The sequence below is a fragment of the Pan paniscus genome, chromosome 8, assembly GCF_029289425.2.
Source record: "Pan paniscus chromosome 8, NHGRI_mPanPan1-v2.0_pri, whole genome shotgun sequence".
NCBI classification, from domain to species: domain Eukaryota; kingdom Metazoa; phylum Chordata; class Mammalia; order Primates; family Hominidae; genus Pan; species Pan paniscus.
Window position 1 is genome coordinate 58,629,589 of NC_073257.2, and position 16,429 is coordinate 58,646,017.

At 43.5% G+C, this 16,429-nt stretch overlaps 1 protein-coding gene across 14 annotated transcripts in view; it reads left to right on the forward strand.

Moving 5' to 3' along the window:
• The window catches only part of WASHC2C (WASH complex subunit 2C), a 65,203-nt gene that overhangs the window by 32,407 nt on the left and 16,367 nt on the right, over window positions 1–16,429 (forward strand). For 12 of the 14 annotated variants that reach the window (XM_055092708.2, XM_055092709.2, XM_055092715.2 and 9 more), the window contains 4 exons: window positions 3,252–3,353; window positions 5,553–5,684; window positions 9,368–9,537; window positions 13,179–13,281. In XM_055092708.2, the coding sequence (XP_054948683.1) occupies window positions 3,252–3,353; window positions 5,553–5,684; window positions 9,368–9,537; window positions 13,179–13,281 (507 nt within the window). Of the gene's footprint in view, window positions 1–3,251; window positions 3,354–5,552; window positions 5,685–9,367; window positions 9,538–11,567; window positions 11,683–13,178; window positions 13,282–16,429 lie in introns of those variants that run through there. The other 2 variants (XM_034930425.2, XM_063607664.1) reach the window with 2 other exon arrangements.

Genomic DNA, 16,429 nt, shown 5'->3' on the forward strand with positions numbered 1-16,429 from the left:
GTGGGACCCTGGTTCACAGGTTGCTTTGGTCCCTCCAGGCACCTTAGAACCACCTCTCAGAATTTCACTGCTTTTCCTGAGTCTCTCAGGCCTAGGTCGTCTTAGATCCAATTTTAAGTTGGCCTTTTAGGAGATCATAGAACTGTATGAGAATGTAATGGGAAGTAATAAGCCCCTTTTACAGAAAAATATGTGGACATGGCAGAAACTTAGATGTATTTCAAGAAACTGTGGGCTCTAGGTTAGGCTGTCATGGTTGGGCTTTGCACTCACAGCAAGGATGAACATGGAACCCTTTGGAAGTAGAGTGATTGCCCTTGATGTAAAGAATACCTTTGAGGCTATCACTGAAGGTGAGTGTACAAAACATGGGAGTTAACCAGAGTCCAGTTAAGTCACCCTGACCCCTGAGAAACAGCATGATGGGGCCTCCACCATCTTATCCTCATGTCATGGATCCCCTGTGTCACCCACACCTGCACCTCGGGGTCTTTGCACCGGCCCCTGCCATTCTGAGGAATGCTCTTCCCAGAATCCAACTTGCTTCCTCACTCTTCGATTTCTCTGTGAGGCCTCGCTGATGAAATACACACAACAGGAAGCCTGCTAGCACATACCACCGTGTGCTCCTGGTCCTCCTTCCTATTTCACTGTTTACCACGGCACGTGTTGCCAGGGACAGTGTATATTTACTTACTCATTGTCTCTACTTCCCACTAAAGTACGTGCCACGAGGGCAGGACTTGTTATTCCCTATTTGTATCCCTAACACCCTGTCCTTAATACCAGTGCTTGGCATGTTGTAAGCCATCCAATAATTGTTGATTAGACAAGAAAACCAAATGTGAGCAATTTCAGTGACTTACGAGGTGTTCTGGTTATTTGTTGCTATGAAACAAGTAACTCCAAAACCTAGTGGTTCATAACACCCATAGTTTTGTTGTCTCACAGTTCCAGAGGTTGACTGGGCTTAGCTAGGCCATTGTCACTGAGGGTCTCTTGTGTCTGAAGGTGGCTGGGCTGAGGATCACCTTATTCATATGTCTGGTACCTGGGCACTGGGGCCCCTGGGACATCTCTCACTAGCCCTGTGTGGCTCCCAGCATGTAGTCAGGGAAGCCGGTACTCTTGCATGCTGGCTCAGGGCTGTAGGGGAGAGTCCTCAGAGAGAGCCCAGTGGAGGCCATGTCGCCTTCTGTGTTCCAGCCTTGGAAGTCAACGGTGTTCCTTTTGCTTCATTTGTTGGTCAAGATGGTCACAATGGCCCATCCAGGTTCATGGGGAGAGGCCGTAGGCTCCCCTTCTTGATGGTGGGAGTGTAAATGAACTCTCAGACTTGTGTGAAAACCCTACCAAAGGCTTTGCCCCATGTGTGTCATCATAGAGTGAATGTTTTTATTGAATATTGTTCAGATTCTGAGGCAAGGAGAAGTAAAACTAAGGCAGTCTAAGTAAGAGTTAAAGCTTTGGACCTGAAGGAATGCGTCCTGACTCCTTTCTCTATATCTCAAGTGTGGGGCTGAAGCTTGCCCTGTGAAGTCATTTTGGGGGAACATATTTGAGGTAATGGAAGTGTCTTTTCTTGCAGTACCAAGAAAGGTATCAGTTAAGGGTCCGAAACTGTGATGTTGACATTTGTTTTTGTTCTTTGCTTTGGTTTACTTTCATTTTCTTAGAACAGCAGAACCCTTTCTCTTGCCATTGTGTAACATGCAGGAGGGGCACGGGATGCCTGGAATCCCCCACGTGGCCTCTTCTATCTAAATAAACCCATGGGACTCCGGGGAACACAGGGGAAAAACACTGTGTGGAGGAGATCTCACTTAGTGAACTCATTAGGTCTATATTTAGGAGTAGACAGCGACCCCATAATTAAAAAAAAAAAAAACTGTCCAAAGAGGTCTTAGAAATATCTTCTTGTCCTATTTAATTGTTCGGCTCTTGTGTATTGACATTTATCTTCCCAAGGGAATAGATGTCCCATTTTATGTTTCTACTTCATGTAGGTCAACTTGCAGGTCTCTCCTTGCAGGATAAGCTGATGTTTTATAACATTTTGAAAATTTCTTGATTTTTATATTTTTTAGCTATTTTGAGATGAAATTATACTCTTTTTGCCTAGGCTGGAGTGCAATGGTGGGATCTTGGCTCACTGCAACCTCTGCCTTCCGGGTTCAAGCAATTCTCCTGCCACAGCCCCCTGAGTAGCTAAGATTACAGGCACCCACCACCACACCTGGCTAATCTGGTATTTTTACAAAATTAATATAGGCTGGTCTTGAACTCCTGACCTCAGGTGATCTGCTTGCCCCAGCCTCCCAAAATGCTGGGATTATAGACATGAGCCACAGCACCGAGCTGAAAGTTTCTTTAGAATCTATCAGGTCTTATCCTGGTTTGCAACATCATATACCTATAGTTAAGCTAAGTAGACTAGCAAACATTTAAAATTAAGTTTAATTTGTATTTATTTAAAAGAAATAAGTCGTCCGGGTGTGGTGGCTCAAGCCTGTAATCCCAGCACTTGGGGAAGCCAAGGCGGGTGGATCACAAGGTCAGGAGATCGAGACCATCCTGGCTAACATGGTGAAACCCCGTCTCTACTAAAAATACAAAAAAATTAGCCAGGCGTGGTGGCAGGCGCCTGTAGTCTCAGCTACTCTGGAGGCAGAGGCAAGAGAATGGTGTGAATCCGGGAGGCGGAGCTTTCAGTGAGCCGAGATTGCAACACTGCACTGCAGCCTGGGCAACAGAGCGAGACTCTGCCTGAAAAAAAAGAAAAAGAAGTAAGTCATAATCTTAGGAGAGGAGGGTGTTACTAAATAAAATAGTTGTAGCTCCATTAATTTGGGAATCTAGCCCCTGTTTCTTTATTGACCCTGTCTAATCTCTGATTCTTTAGACAGTAATGGGAAGCCATGCTTATATATTTATTTTTTTAGCATGGTGTAGGAAATTGATTCAAAAACTTATTCCTGCCTTCTGTCATTCAGGTGGGAATACAGAAGCCCCTGGGCTCTGCGAGGCCACCAGATCCTGTAGCTCTCCTCCTCCTTAGCACCACTGCACACACCCTGCACAGACCCTGAGGCCTATCCCTTTAAGGACTCTGTCTGACCCACCTTCCCTCTCAGGAAAGAAGCCTAGACACATGGCAGCTGTCATGTCTGAGTCACTTGTGTTTTATACCGACCTGATATTTTAAAAACTGATATTCCTGTTAACCAGCAACTTTAATTTCAATCCAACAGGATTTGTTTTCTTCTCAAAGTGCGAGTAACTTAAAAGGTGCGTCTCTGCTGCCTGGCAAGCTCCCCACGTCGGTTTCCCTGTTTGATGATGAAGATGAAGAGGTAAACATTGTTATTGTAACACTAGATAATTTAGATTAGGAGAAAACGGTTGTTGATGTAACTTTCTACCCAGAGGCTCATATACTAGCAAAAGGTGGTAAGGAAGCAGTCAGGCTACCTGAAGTTTATATAACAAAAATATTTCTGTTTTTATTTCAGTGACTTCTTCCTTATATTTTCCTAGCTGTGCAATGGAGAAGACATTAGATTCTTGACGCAGTTCTTTTTTTTTTTTTTTCCGAGTTGGAGACTTTCTCTGTCACCCAGGCTGGAGTGCAGTGATGCGATCTTGGCTCACTGCAACCGGGTTCAGGTGATTCTCCTGCCTCGACCTCCCAAGTAGCTGGGACTACAGGTACGCACCACCACTCCCGGCTAATTTTTGTATTGTTAGTAGAGACAGGGTTTCACCATATTGGCCAGGCTAGTTTCGAACTCCTGATCTCAGGTGATCCGCCTGCCTCGGCCTCCCTAAGTGCTAGGATTACAGGTATGAGCCACCATGCCTGGCCTCTTGACACAGTTCTTATGGAGTGAAATCTACAGGTTTTATTTTTAGAAATCTGCCTTTGAGAAATACTATTGACCCTTTAACAGTGTGGAGGTTATTTTCACTTCCACATTGCAGTGAAAAATCCATATATAACTTCTTACTTCCCAAAAACTTATCTACTGATAGCTTACTGTTAAGGAGAAGCCTCATGGATAACATAAACAGGTGATTAACATATAAATAGTATAATATCTATTTATATATTTTTGTATTCCTGACATATCTAGCTTTTCCTTTTTTTTTTTTTTATGATATGTCTAGGCCACATGGTTTGTCTGCAAGATTTTTCAAATTGTTGCAAATGTCCAAAAAAATTTTCAACATATTACTGAGAAAACATTTGTGTCGAAGTGGACCTGTGCAGCTCAAACCTGTGTCATTCAGGGTCAGTTGTACTTCAGTCTAGAGGAGGGATCAACATATACCCAATGACCTACAAGAATGTTTTGGATCAAGTGGAGATACAAAGGAGAAGGCAGCCATGTCCTGACCATTGCCTTTGTTTCCCATCCTGGCTGGAGAGAGCACAGTGGGGAAGAGAAATAAGAGAGAAGACAACCCAAACCTTAACTCTCATGCAGTACTGGGCAGTGGTGAGCTCAAAGGCTTTGCCATCAGACCCCTGGGTTCATATCCCAGCTTCACCACTTGCAAACCAGGGACCTGGGGCAAGTAACTTAACCTTCCTTAAGCTCATGTGGCTTAACAGTGAGTAGGGTCATTGTGGCAGCTGTAACTACTGGTCTGAAGCTCTTGCAGAGTGCCGGCACATAATAAGTGCATAGTGAATGTGAGCTCTGTCATTAGCATCCCCAATGGACACCAGCTCATTATTCTTCTGGCCTGTCCTACATTACCACACTCTCCTTAAAGGAGACTTCATCCAGGAAGACACTCCCTTCATCCATCTTCACATTCCAGGGCTGTTCACCTGCTGTTAAGAGTTTGTCCATCCTAACTCAGACTCAGGCCCTCTGATGCTTTTGTTCCCCTTATCTGAATAAAAGCACCTTAATAAATATAACTTTTGGGGAGTGCTTGACCACAGAAGAATTTACAAATGCCATTAAACTTAGTACACCAGCAATTTTATTTAGTAAACTATTTCTCCACTTTGTATAATCTCTTTGAAACTAATGAGAAACACAAGTCATGCCTTCCCTCCATCCCAGGTGTATGTCTTTCTGACCTGTAAAGGAGTGGAGACAGACCCCCAGTTCTCTCCTTTGAGCCATTGTTCTGGTTTCTCATTCGTGGAGACGACAGTGTGAGTTTCTGGCTGCTGCGGGGGCTCCCGTGCCCATTGCAGGCTGTAACCCCCTGAAATGAGCAGAGAGGCACTTGCCCACAGGGCGACTGGATGGGGCTCAGTTTCTCCTTGTACTTCATGATCTCATTCGCATGTTGTTCTCCTGCTTATTCACAGCTGTTCTGCCTTTGAGTTCTATGGTAATCTCTTTCCCTTCTATGGGTGCAGTGAGAAAAGGCTGTAGTTTGGGATTTACTAGCATTTTGCGGTTTTTCCCCGCCAGAGTTGTTATTTGTATACCTGACTGGAGACTTACTTCCTAACAGTGTGATATAGGAGGACATCCTATGTTTTCTGATTATAAAGTTGTCTTCCTTTCTGCCGTTTGCTTTTCTAGGATAATCTTTTTGGGGGTACAGCTGCTAAGAGGCAGACATTGTCTCTACAAGCTCAGAGAGAAGAGAAAGCAAAAGCCTCCGAGCTCTCCAAAAAGAAAGCATCTGCCCTGTTGTTCAGCAGTGATGAGGAGGTGAGCTGAGGTTTCTGCTAAAGAAGAGGGGATGATTTCATGGGATTTAAGAGTTAAAGCCATCCCAAGTCTTTTTCTACCTGTTTTATATCTCGTGATGTTCAGTCACCAAAGGCGATGTTCACAAGATTGTCTTTTCTGAAGGAAGACATTTAATGTAATATATTAATTTAAAGATGAATCTCTTCAAAATGGTTAGGAATAAGTGTGACTCCCACACGATAGTGTATGCTCCTTCAAATGAGTTAGGCTGGCTAGGGGGGAAATGATGTCTCAGCCATCGCTAGGTTCATGGTCGAGTCCCTTAGAACAAATGACAGATTAACCAGAGAAAAGTGTGCAAGTTTACGTAAGATAAGTTTTACCAGACACAGGAGCCTTCAGAAAGAAAAACTCAAGAGAAACAGGAAATCCTGTGTCAATTTGATGCTGTCTGATGAAGAAGTGGACAGTTTTGGAGGAGCACGATTAGATGAAAGGGGTGTGACCTGATGGGAATAAGCTGGGGGAGCTCAGCAAGGCCTGCATGGTCAGATCATTCTCTGCATCTTTACAAATAAGGAGGCTCCTTTCCTCTGGGAATAGGGAGGACTGGAATGAAGTTCTTATGACCTACTCCAGAGAGGGTTAGAGGATTCTTCTATGTCCTGCTTCAGAGGAGAAGGGCCAGGGAAAGGTCAGAGAGACCTTTCTGCTTCTGTTTTCTCAAATGCCAAGGTGTCATATTTTGAGATAGCATGTCCCATATACCCCAATGGCCATATATACTAGTATCTTGTTAAATGACTACTGTGTTTCATTAATTTAGAACTATAGTTAGGAGGAGTTACCTATTGCGGTTAAACTCCTTTTTGAGGGAGTCTTAGCAATATTTCTGTTTGTGATCTGGATAGATACTACCAAATCAGTTAGTTTAGTTGCCAACTCAATCAGATTTAGTAGCAGGGAATCAGATTTAGCTGTGCAGAAAAAGACTTTAAATATGATGATATAAAAAATCCTGAGTATTAAACATCTTCCTGTGTTATAATAATTCCTCTTTTTTTTAACATTGTAGGCAAGTTAGGAGGGGGTGAAGTGGATATATAAGTCATAGATATGTTCGTGTTCTTACTGAAAGCAATTTAAAAATTCTGAAGCAGATTGCAAAAAAAAATGTATTAAAAGCTTATGCGGCCGGGCGTGGTGGCTCACGTCTGTAATCCCAGCACTTTGAGAGTCTGAGGCAGGCAGATCACTTGAGGTTGGGAGTTCGAGACCAGCCTAACCAACATGGAGAAACCTTGTCTCTATTAAAAATACAAAAAAATTAGCAGGTTGTGGTGGTGCATGCCTGTAATCCCAACTACTCAGGAGGCTGAGGAAGGAGAATCACTTGAACCCAGGAGATGGAGGTTGTTGTGAACCGAGATCATGCCATTGCACTCCAGCCTGGGCAACAAGCGAAACTCCGTCTCAAAAAAAAGCTTATGCAACACACATGTGAACAAGACACAATGAAAACCTGCTAGTAATCCTTTTACTACACAAGTCTGAGTCTGGCCTTTAGAAAGCATTTAAGGAATTCCCACCCAGCTGTGCTCATGCCTTCACATCAAGGAACTCCCAAGCATATATAATTTGTGTTTTCTACTCAAATGTATGAATTTATGATAGATTATCCAGTTTTTTTCTTTTAAACATTGTCAGTGATTGTTCCCCCTGTAGCAACAGCCAGACATCAGTGTAGTTGCTCCTACTAGAGTATTATAGTGGTTCAGGGAAAATAAAAACATTACCTAAAGCTTGGAGCAAAAAGACATGCAGAAGAAAGACAGCCAAGGTTCTAGAACAGGGGCGTCCAGTCTTTTGGCTTCCCTGACCCACACTGGAAGAAGAATTGTCTTGGGTCACACATAAAGTGCACTAATACTAACAATAGCTGACGAACTAAAAAAATAAAAAGGTTCGTGCATAAATCCTATAATGTTTTAAGAAAGTTTACAGATTTGTGGTGGGCCGCATTCAAAGCCATACTGGGCTGTGTGTGGCCCATGGGCCACAGGTTGGACAAGCTTGTCCTAGAACAAAGGCTGTCAACTTCGGCTGCTCATTGGGATCCATGGGGAACTTAAAAGAGTGCTGACAGGCCGGGCACAGTGGCTCACGCCTGTAATCCCAGCACTCTGGGAGGCCAAGGAGGTGGGCAGATCATCTGAGATTAGGAGTTTGAGACCAGCCTGGCCAACATGGCAAAACTCTGTGTCTACTAAAAAATACAAAAATTATCTGGGTGTTGTGGTGCTTGCCTGTAATCCCAGCTACTCAGGAGGCTGAGGCAAGAGAATCACTTGAACCCGGGAGGCAGAGGTTGCAGTGAGCCGAGACCGCGCCACTGCACTCGAACCCGGGAGGCAGAGGTTGCAGTGAGCCGAGACCGCGCCACTGCACTCCAGCCCGGGCCACAGAGCAAGACTCTGTCTCAAAAAAGGGAAAAAAAAAAAAAAAAAAAAAAAGAGAAGACCTAACGAGTGCTGACAGTGGATCCCAGCTCCAGAGATTCTGAATTAATCTGGTTGGGGTACAGCCTCGTCATTGGAGTTTTGTGATGCTCTCTAGTGGATTTCAGCGTTTAGTCACTGCTAAACATTGAGGAGCACTTCTCAAACCTTCATGTTTAGGAAATCACCCAGGCACCCTGTGAAATGCAGGTTCTGACTCAGAAAATAGGGGCGGGGCCTGAAATTCTGCATAATCTGCTGCTGGCTTGTGGACTCCACTTTGATTTGCAAGACTCTAGACTCCAGAGATAGAGCACTTATGCAAGTGCTTGGGAGTTCTTTGATTTGAAGGGGTGTGAGCATAGTTGAGTAGAATTTCCTTAAATGCTTTCTAAAGGCCACATTCAGACTTGTGGTAAAAGGATTACTGGCAGTTTTTCATTGTGTCTTGTTCACATGTGTGTTGCGTGAGTTTTTACACTTTTTTTTTTCAATCTGCTTTAGGATTTTTAAAATTAAAATATTCTTCTCTGGAGTTGGAAGTTCTTGAGTTCTTGGTATTTTTACATTCGGCTTCCTTATAGCCTCTGTAATTAATGTTGATTCCCTGAAATAGACAAGTCGCTTGTCGTAATACAGTGCAGAACCACAGTGGGAAGAGACATCGTGGCAGGTGTTGGAGGAGGAAATCATGGGAAGCTCTGTGAGGTCAGAGAGCCCAGCTGTCTAGATCTGAGTTCAAAGAAAAGTCTTAGGCATGAGCTTTCTTCAAGACTGATGCACTAAGTTTAATACTTAGTTTAAATACAACTTAGTTTAACAAATATAAGTTTTATTTTACTTCCCATGTTTTATAATCTAAATTGCCATTGGACTTTTTTTTCTTTTTTTGAGACAGAGTCTCGCTCTGTCCCCCAGGCTGGAGTGCAGTGGCACGATCTCCGTTCACTGCAAGCTCTGCCTCCTGGGTTCACTCCATTCTCCTGCCTCAGCCTCCCAAGTAGCTGGGACTACAGGCTCCCGCCACCACGCCCGGCTAATTTTCTTGTATTTTAATAGAGACGGGGTTTCACCGTGTTAGCAAGGATGGTCTTGATCTGCTGATCTCGTGATTCACCCGCCTCGGCCTCCCAAAGTGCTGGGATTACAGGTATGAGCCACTGCGCCTGGCCTGGAGTTTTAATATATATTTTATGTTTTAAGGACCAGTGGAATATTCCTGCTTCACAGACCCACTTAGCATCTGACAGCAGGTCTAAAGGAGAACCCAGGGATTCTGGGACCCTCCAGAGCCAGGAGGCCAAGGCTGTGAAAAAGACCAGTCTCTTTGAGGAAGACGAAGAAGATGATCTTTTTGCCATTGCCAAGGACAGGTGAGATAGTCATTGGAAGGAGTCCCTCACTCCGTGTCCGTGGTAACAAGAAAAGGAATCTGATGCACAAGCTAGTTCATCGGGTGATTGCTAATCATGGATCACATAGTGATTGTGCCAGTGAGAATGTCTTTGCTTTTCAATGGCACCATCTTTTCCCTCAGTACCCGGAAATGTTTGTCTTTGTGGATCCTTATCTGATTTCTTCCCCAATCATTATTTTTTAACCATATTCTTTTTCTTTGTTTGTCAGGGATTTGAGTATCTTTTGTTTGTGATTTTTCTCTGGGCTACTCTAAAGTATGTCAGTTTCGGTCAGGATTACTTAAAAGTTACTTTAGGCCAGGCACGTTGGCTCACGCCTGTAATCCCAGCACTTTGGGAGGCTGAGGTGGGCGGATCACGATGTCAGGAGTTCAAGACCAGCCTGGCCAATATGGTGAAACCCTGTCTCTACTAAAAAAATATAAAAATTAGCCGAGTGTGGTGGCACGTGCCTGTAGTCCCAGCTACTTGGGAGGCTGAGGCAGAAGAATGGCTTGAACTCGGGAGGTGGAGGTTGCAGTGAGCTGAGATGGCACCACTGCACTCCAGCCTGGGCGATGGAGCAAGACTCCATCTCAAAAAAAAAAGTTTTGTTATTTGAATAGAAATCTGCTCAGCATTTAACACATCCTGTTAGGAGGAAGTTGCCTGTAGAGCTGTGCAGTATCACTCCAGGGGCTGATAACCCATAGCCGACCTAGGTGCCTCTCCCCATTAATGCTGGAACTGAAGCTGCTAGGATATTCAGAGTGAGCGTGGGCTGTGGTTGGTATAACATGCTGCCAGATTAGCTTATGGGTTCAGAATTACTTCCCTGCAAATACTTTTTTTCCTTTTGGAAGCCTGACATGATTACTTTGAAATTCACCTGAATGTTATTAGCAGAAAGAAGTAACTGATTGGACATGGAAATCCTATGCTTTGGTGTGGTTAAGCGTCATTTGATAGATTCAGAAGTACCTCAGGTTTCTGTCTCCAAATACTCGAATCTTGTCAAGCATCACCATTTCTGCATTAGGCCTCTGTAACTTGACACTCGGATGCATCTTTGGTCTCTGATTTAGAATATAGGCTCTGGAAACTTGATATTAAATTCTGATTCTGCCAGTTCCTGTCTGAATAACCTTGGGCAAGTTACCTAACTTCCCTGTGCCTCAATTTCCTCATTTGTTAAACAAAAATAAAAACAGCATTTCTCTCATCGGTTTGTTGGGATGATGAGATGGAATCTAAATGTGAAATGCTGAGCACAATAGCTGGCACATTCTGAGCCCTCAGGTATTACCAGTTAGCATCGTGAGTGCAGGGAAATAGTACATTCCTTTATTTTTGTTGCTCTCTCCTGGGACATTCTTCTTCCTGTGTTGCCTGGCCACCTTCTTTCAAAACTAAGTGTAAGTCTTGTTTCTTAAGAAGCCTTCCCAGCTGGGCGCAGTGGCTCACGCCTGTAATCCCAGCACTTGGGGAGGCCGAGGCAGGCAGATCACGAGGTCAGGAGTTGAAGAACAGCCTGACCAACATGGTGAAACCCCGTCTCTACTAAAAATACAAAAATGAGCTGGGTGTGGTGTCATGCACCTGTAATCCCAGCTACTCGGGAGGCTGAGGCAGGAGAATCGCTTGAACCTGGGAGGCAGAGGTTACAGTGAGCCAAGATCTCACCACTGCACTCCAGCCTGGGCAACAGAGAGAGACTCCATCTCAAAAAAAAAAAAAAAAAAAAAGGCCTTTCTTTCCTAACTTTAAACAGACGAGAAAGAGAAGAAATAGGGAGTCGAGGGCGGACATGGCTCCACCTTCATACCCCAACACCCTCAGCTGACCATTTTCTGCGCTGTATCCAGGTTAGTTTATTCCCATGAGTGTCCACTACCCCCACCCCACACAAGGTCATAAATCTGGCAGTCTGAACCCCATCTTGTTTGTGGGTCCTGGTTCCAGCCACACACCATACCTGGCTTTCAGGAATGCTTTCTCTGCTCCAGATACATCCTACCTCCTATTGTTCCCGAAGTTGTCTGTCAAGTTTTGTGTATGGAAAATAATTCATACCTTCATCAGATCTCAAAAGAAGCTTTACACACACAAGAAGAAGTTGAGGTGAGGATGTGGAGGAATTGGAACCCTCATACACTGCTGGTGGGAACGTAAAATGGTGTAGTCACTTTGGAAAGTAGTTTGGCATTTCCTCAAAATGTTAAACATAGAGTCACCATATGACATAATAGTTTCATTCCTATGTATATACATAAGAGAAATGAAATTAGTTGTTCATATAAAAACTTGTACATGAGTGTTTATTGCAGCCTTAGTTATAACAGCCGAAAGTGTAAACAACCCAAATGTCCATCAACTGATGACTGGATAAACAAAATGTATAATCATACGATGGACTGTTCTTCAGCAATAAAAAAGAATAAAGTAGTGATGCATCCTAGAACATGAATGAACCTAGAAAATTTTATGTTACTTGAAAGAAGCTGGTCACAGAAAACCACATATTGTATTGTTCCATTTATATGAAATGTATAGATAAACCATAGAGACAGAAAGTAGATTAGTGGTTGCCAGGGTCTGTGGGGCAGGGGGAATGGAGAGTGATGGCTCATAGGCATGGCGGTTCTTTTTGGGGTCATGATAATGTTGTGCACTTAGGTTGTAGTGATATTGCACAACTCAATGAGTATATTAAAGAAAACATTGAAGTATGCACTTTAAAAGAGTGAATCTGGATTAAGAAAACCATTGAAGTACGCACTTTAAAAGAGTGAATCTGGCCAGGTGCAACGGCTCATGCCTGTAATCCTAACTGATTGGGAGGCCAAGTGGAAGGATCTCTTGAGGCCAGGTGTTTGAGACCAGCCTGAGCAACATAGAGCGACCTCACCTCTCCAAAAAAGTAAAAAAATTAGCCAGGCATGGTGATGTGTGCCTGTAGTTGTAGCTACTTGAGAGGCTAAGGCAGGAGATCACTTGAGTTCAGGAATTTGAGGCTGCAGTGGGATATGATTGTGCCATTGCTCTCCAGCCTGGGCAGTAGAGTGAGACCCTGTCTTAAAAAGTAAAATAAATATTAAAAATAAAGTAAATACAAGGTGAATTTTATGGAATGTAAATTATGTCTCGATAACGCTACTAAAAATAAGAAATAGAAGCCAGGCACAGGGTCATTTCCCAGTGCTGATCCTGGCCCTGTGATCTCTCTTGGCAACCGTCTTCATGACAGTTCTGGAAATAGGCATGTCCACTTTGATTCTTTTTGTGCTATAGGAAGTGGGAGAGAATGTTCTGCTTGGGAAGGCTCAGGCATCATGTGCCTTGCAGCGGTAACAGCTGATGAACCTGCACTGGATAGTAACAGGAAAGGGGCAACCTGAGGCAGGAGGGACAGAGACTGGTGATTTGTTGGAGTCAGATTTCATCTATTTCAAAGGTCTTTCCTGTTTGCTTTCAACTGTGTAAGGTCAACTAATGGCTTGGGTGTTTGGGTGGTAGGTGGATTCCTGTAGGTGCAGTCTAGAAGAAATATTGTTGTTATGGTTTTTGTTTTTTTCATCACACTTTTCCTTAATTTGACCTTTTGTTTGTTTGTGTAGCCAAAAGAAGACCCAGAGAGTGTCACTCCTCTTTGAAGACGATGTTGATAGCGGAGGCTCTCTGTTTGGCTCTCCTCCCACATCTATTCCTCCTGCAACAAAGGTATTCTTCATCTCTTAGTCCCAGGAAATGTCCTTGAGTTTATGCTGCATCAGTAGTGGTACTTCCCCGAATCAGCTCTTCATACCTAACCTTGGAGGCTGAGTCTTATGGAAGACCTTATTTGCCTGGTTTCAGAAAGAGATCTTCTGATTAATAGTATTCTACAGAAGAAGCACATGTGCAAAGCCATCATTCAGTGTCAGGTGTAGGAACAAGGAACTGGGTCTCAGAAGAGGCTTGGGCCCCACTGGCATGGAATTCTGCTAACATTAGACTAGGCCGGTTAAGGCAAAATCATTCCTTTTATGAGTGTGTGTCGAGTACTAACACTGGTCCTGGTTTATATTAGCCAATCAGTAAAAAGGAAGGAAATTCTCACATGTGCTACAAAATGCATGAACCTTGAGGCCGTTATACTCCATCAGTGGAGAAATGGTCACACAGGTCCTAGTACAGTTAGACTGTGGAATACTATACAGTGGTAAAAAACCCAGGGTGGAGCTTATTGGGATGAAAAACATACTGCAGGCCAAAAAAAAAAAAAAAAGCGTAAACACATAAACATGGTGTAATTTAAACTTTACAAAACAAGAAATACACATGAATGCCTGGAAGCCAGCCTGAAATCATCGATAGCACATTGTTACCAGTGATTATGTCCAGGGAAAGGTATGGAATGGGGAACTTCATACTCTCAATGCCTTTTTAAAGCCTTTTTAAGGAAGGCATTTGTGCATTACTGTGGAATTAGAAATAAACTCCAAACAAAAAATATCTAGGAGATATGGAAGAAGACCCTTCCTGTTAAATGGAGTTGCTCAGCTTATACCAGAAGCTCTCAGCCCTGGGCCAGCATGCTGCCCACCCTGGGCCCCAGGCTCCCTGCTGCTGCTTCTACGGGGCTCCTGAGCCTTTCCTTGGGTGCTCTGTACTTACATCTCCCCCTTTGAGGACATCCAGTGGTTGTACAATTAAAGGAGTCAGGAGATCTGATTGGTTTTTCTTTGTAAATTATAAATAAACTACTCTGGAGGATAACTGAGCAATAAATTAATGAATTTTGGAGCCTCTGGAGCTGTAAAACTTCTTTCAACCTATGGTAATTATGATTGTTAAATAAAACAAAAGGTCAAGACACACAACTTAAGTAGCTGAATAGCCTACACGTTTTTGATTATTTGTGAAATATAATCATCTTTAGACAATAGTAAATAAAAGATATTTCTTGTTTACAGATATTTCAGTGTAAGTTAATTGTGACTTGGTTGTAAGCCTATGTTGACCAAAAGGTTAAACCACAGGCAGGAGAACTTAAAGAAATGTAATGTGAGCTTTGTTTTGAGCCAAGCTTGAGAACTACTAGCCCAGTAAAGAGACTCCACACAAACTGAGAATGCGTCCCAGAGTGGGCCACACGAGACACAGCATTTATACATTTCTGTTATATAGAAAATGGGAAAAGGGGGCAGTGAAGCAACGGTGACTTTCTTAACAATTCAGATTGGTGCTCAGTGACATTGAATATAAGATAAAGTAAATATGTGGTTAATGTGTTTTCCTCATTAGCCTTTTACCCTAATGAGTACATAGGGGTCGCAGTTGCAGGGTCAGGAGAGGGATGGTTGATTTTGTGCTGCCTTTGTGCTTCATCCAATAGGCAGGTTGTAATCGGTACCTGTCAGTGTGATATTTGACAGACTCTGGCCTTGCAGGTGAGGTTCAGCTTTCATTCATAGGCCCGGTTTCTATTACCCATATGGCCAAGATGCAGCCATTTTAGACAATTTTTTTTTCTTCAGACTTTCCTTATTTTCCGACACCTATCAAGAAAGTAAATTTGACCAGGCGCGGTGGCTCACGCCTGTAATCCCAACACTTTGGGAGGCTGAGGTGGGTGGATCACCTGAGGTCAGGAGTTTGGGACCAGCCTGGCCAACATGGTGGAACCCCATCTCTATTAAAAATACAAAAATTAGCCAGGCATGGTGGTGCACACCTGTGATCCCAGCTACTAGGGAGGCTGGGGCAGGAGAATCGCTTGAACCTGAGAGATGGATTTTGCAGTGAGCTGAGGTTGTGCCAGTGCACTCCAGCCTGGGCAGCAGAGTGAGACTCCATCTCAAAAAAAAAAGAAAAGAAAAAAACAGGAAGTAAACTTCATGACAAGGATGAGCTTGTCTTCAAGAAGATTAAAACTGGTACTTTGGGTAGCATTTTCTGTGGTTTAAGGACCTTAGTTATATATGAAGGAAGAATATGATTTGCCATACTTAAGTCTCTTTTTGTCTCCCCTATCAACTATTTGCATTGATTTTTTTTTTTTTTTTTTTTTGAGACGGAGTCTTGCTCTTTCGTCCAGGCTGGAGTGCAGTGGCGCATCTCGGCTCACTGCAAGCTCCGCCTCCCGGGTTCACGCCATTCTGCCTCAGCCTCCCTAGTAGCTGGGACTACGGGCGCCCACCACCATGCCCGACTAATTTTTTGTATTTCTTTAGTAGAGACGGGGTTTCACTGTGTTAGCCAGGATGGTCTCGATCTCCTGATCTCGTGATCCGCCCGCCTCGGCCTCCCAAAGTGCTGGGATTACAGGCGTGAGCCACCGCGCCCGGCCTGCACTGAATTTTTATGTAGTTTTCAGTGAGTCCAGGATGTTCCACAAAAGCCTTTTCCTTTGATCACTTCAGTGCTGCCTTTTCTGAAATTCTTTATGCCTTCCAGTGTTCTTTTATGTCAAGTTCAATGGTTTTGCACTTTACTTATCTCTTCCTAACTAAAAATCCCCTTGCTCTCTTCTTTCTTCATTCATCACATTTTAAAATCATGATTAGCAATGTCCTTCCTTAGTTTCCCAAATCTGCCTTCCTAACTTGCTTCAGGCATTGCCTCAAAGCACACTTCCTCGTGTCATATGGTATGATTTGTATCTGTCCTATACTATAATAGAGCTTTAGTTTTTTCTCAAGCACTTGTTGATAAGTCACTTGCTGCAAAAATGCCATGAATTCCAGGAAAGTCACAAACCTCAGTTTCCTAGTCCCCAAATCCCTGCCTCCCTGATAAGGAAGAGATGAGAAATGGGCTGAAGTGCTTGCAGACTTGTATTGAACACTGAGTTGGTATAAAACACTGGGACTGGCCATGAAAATAT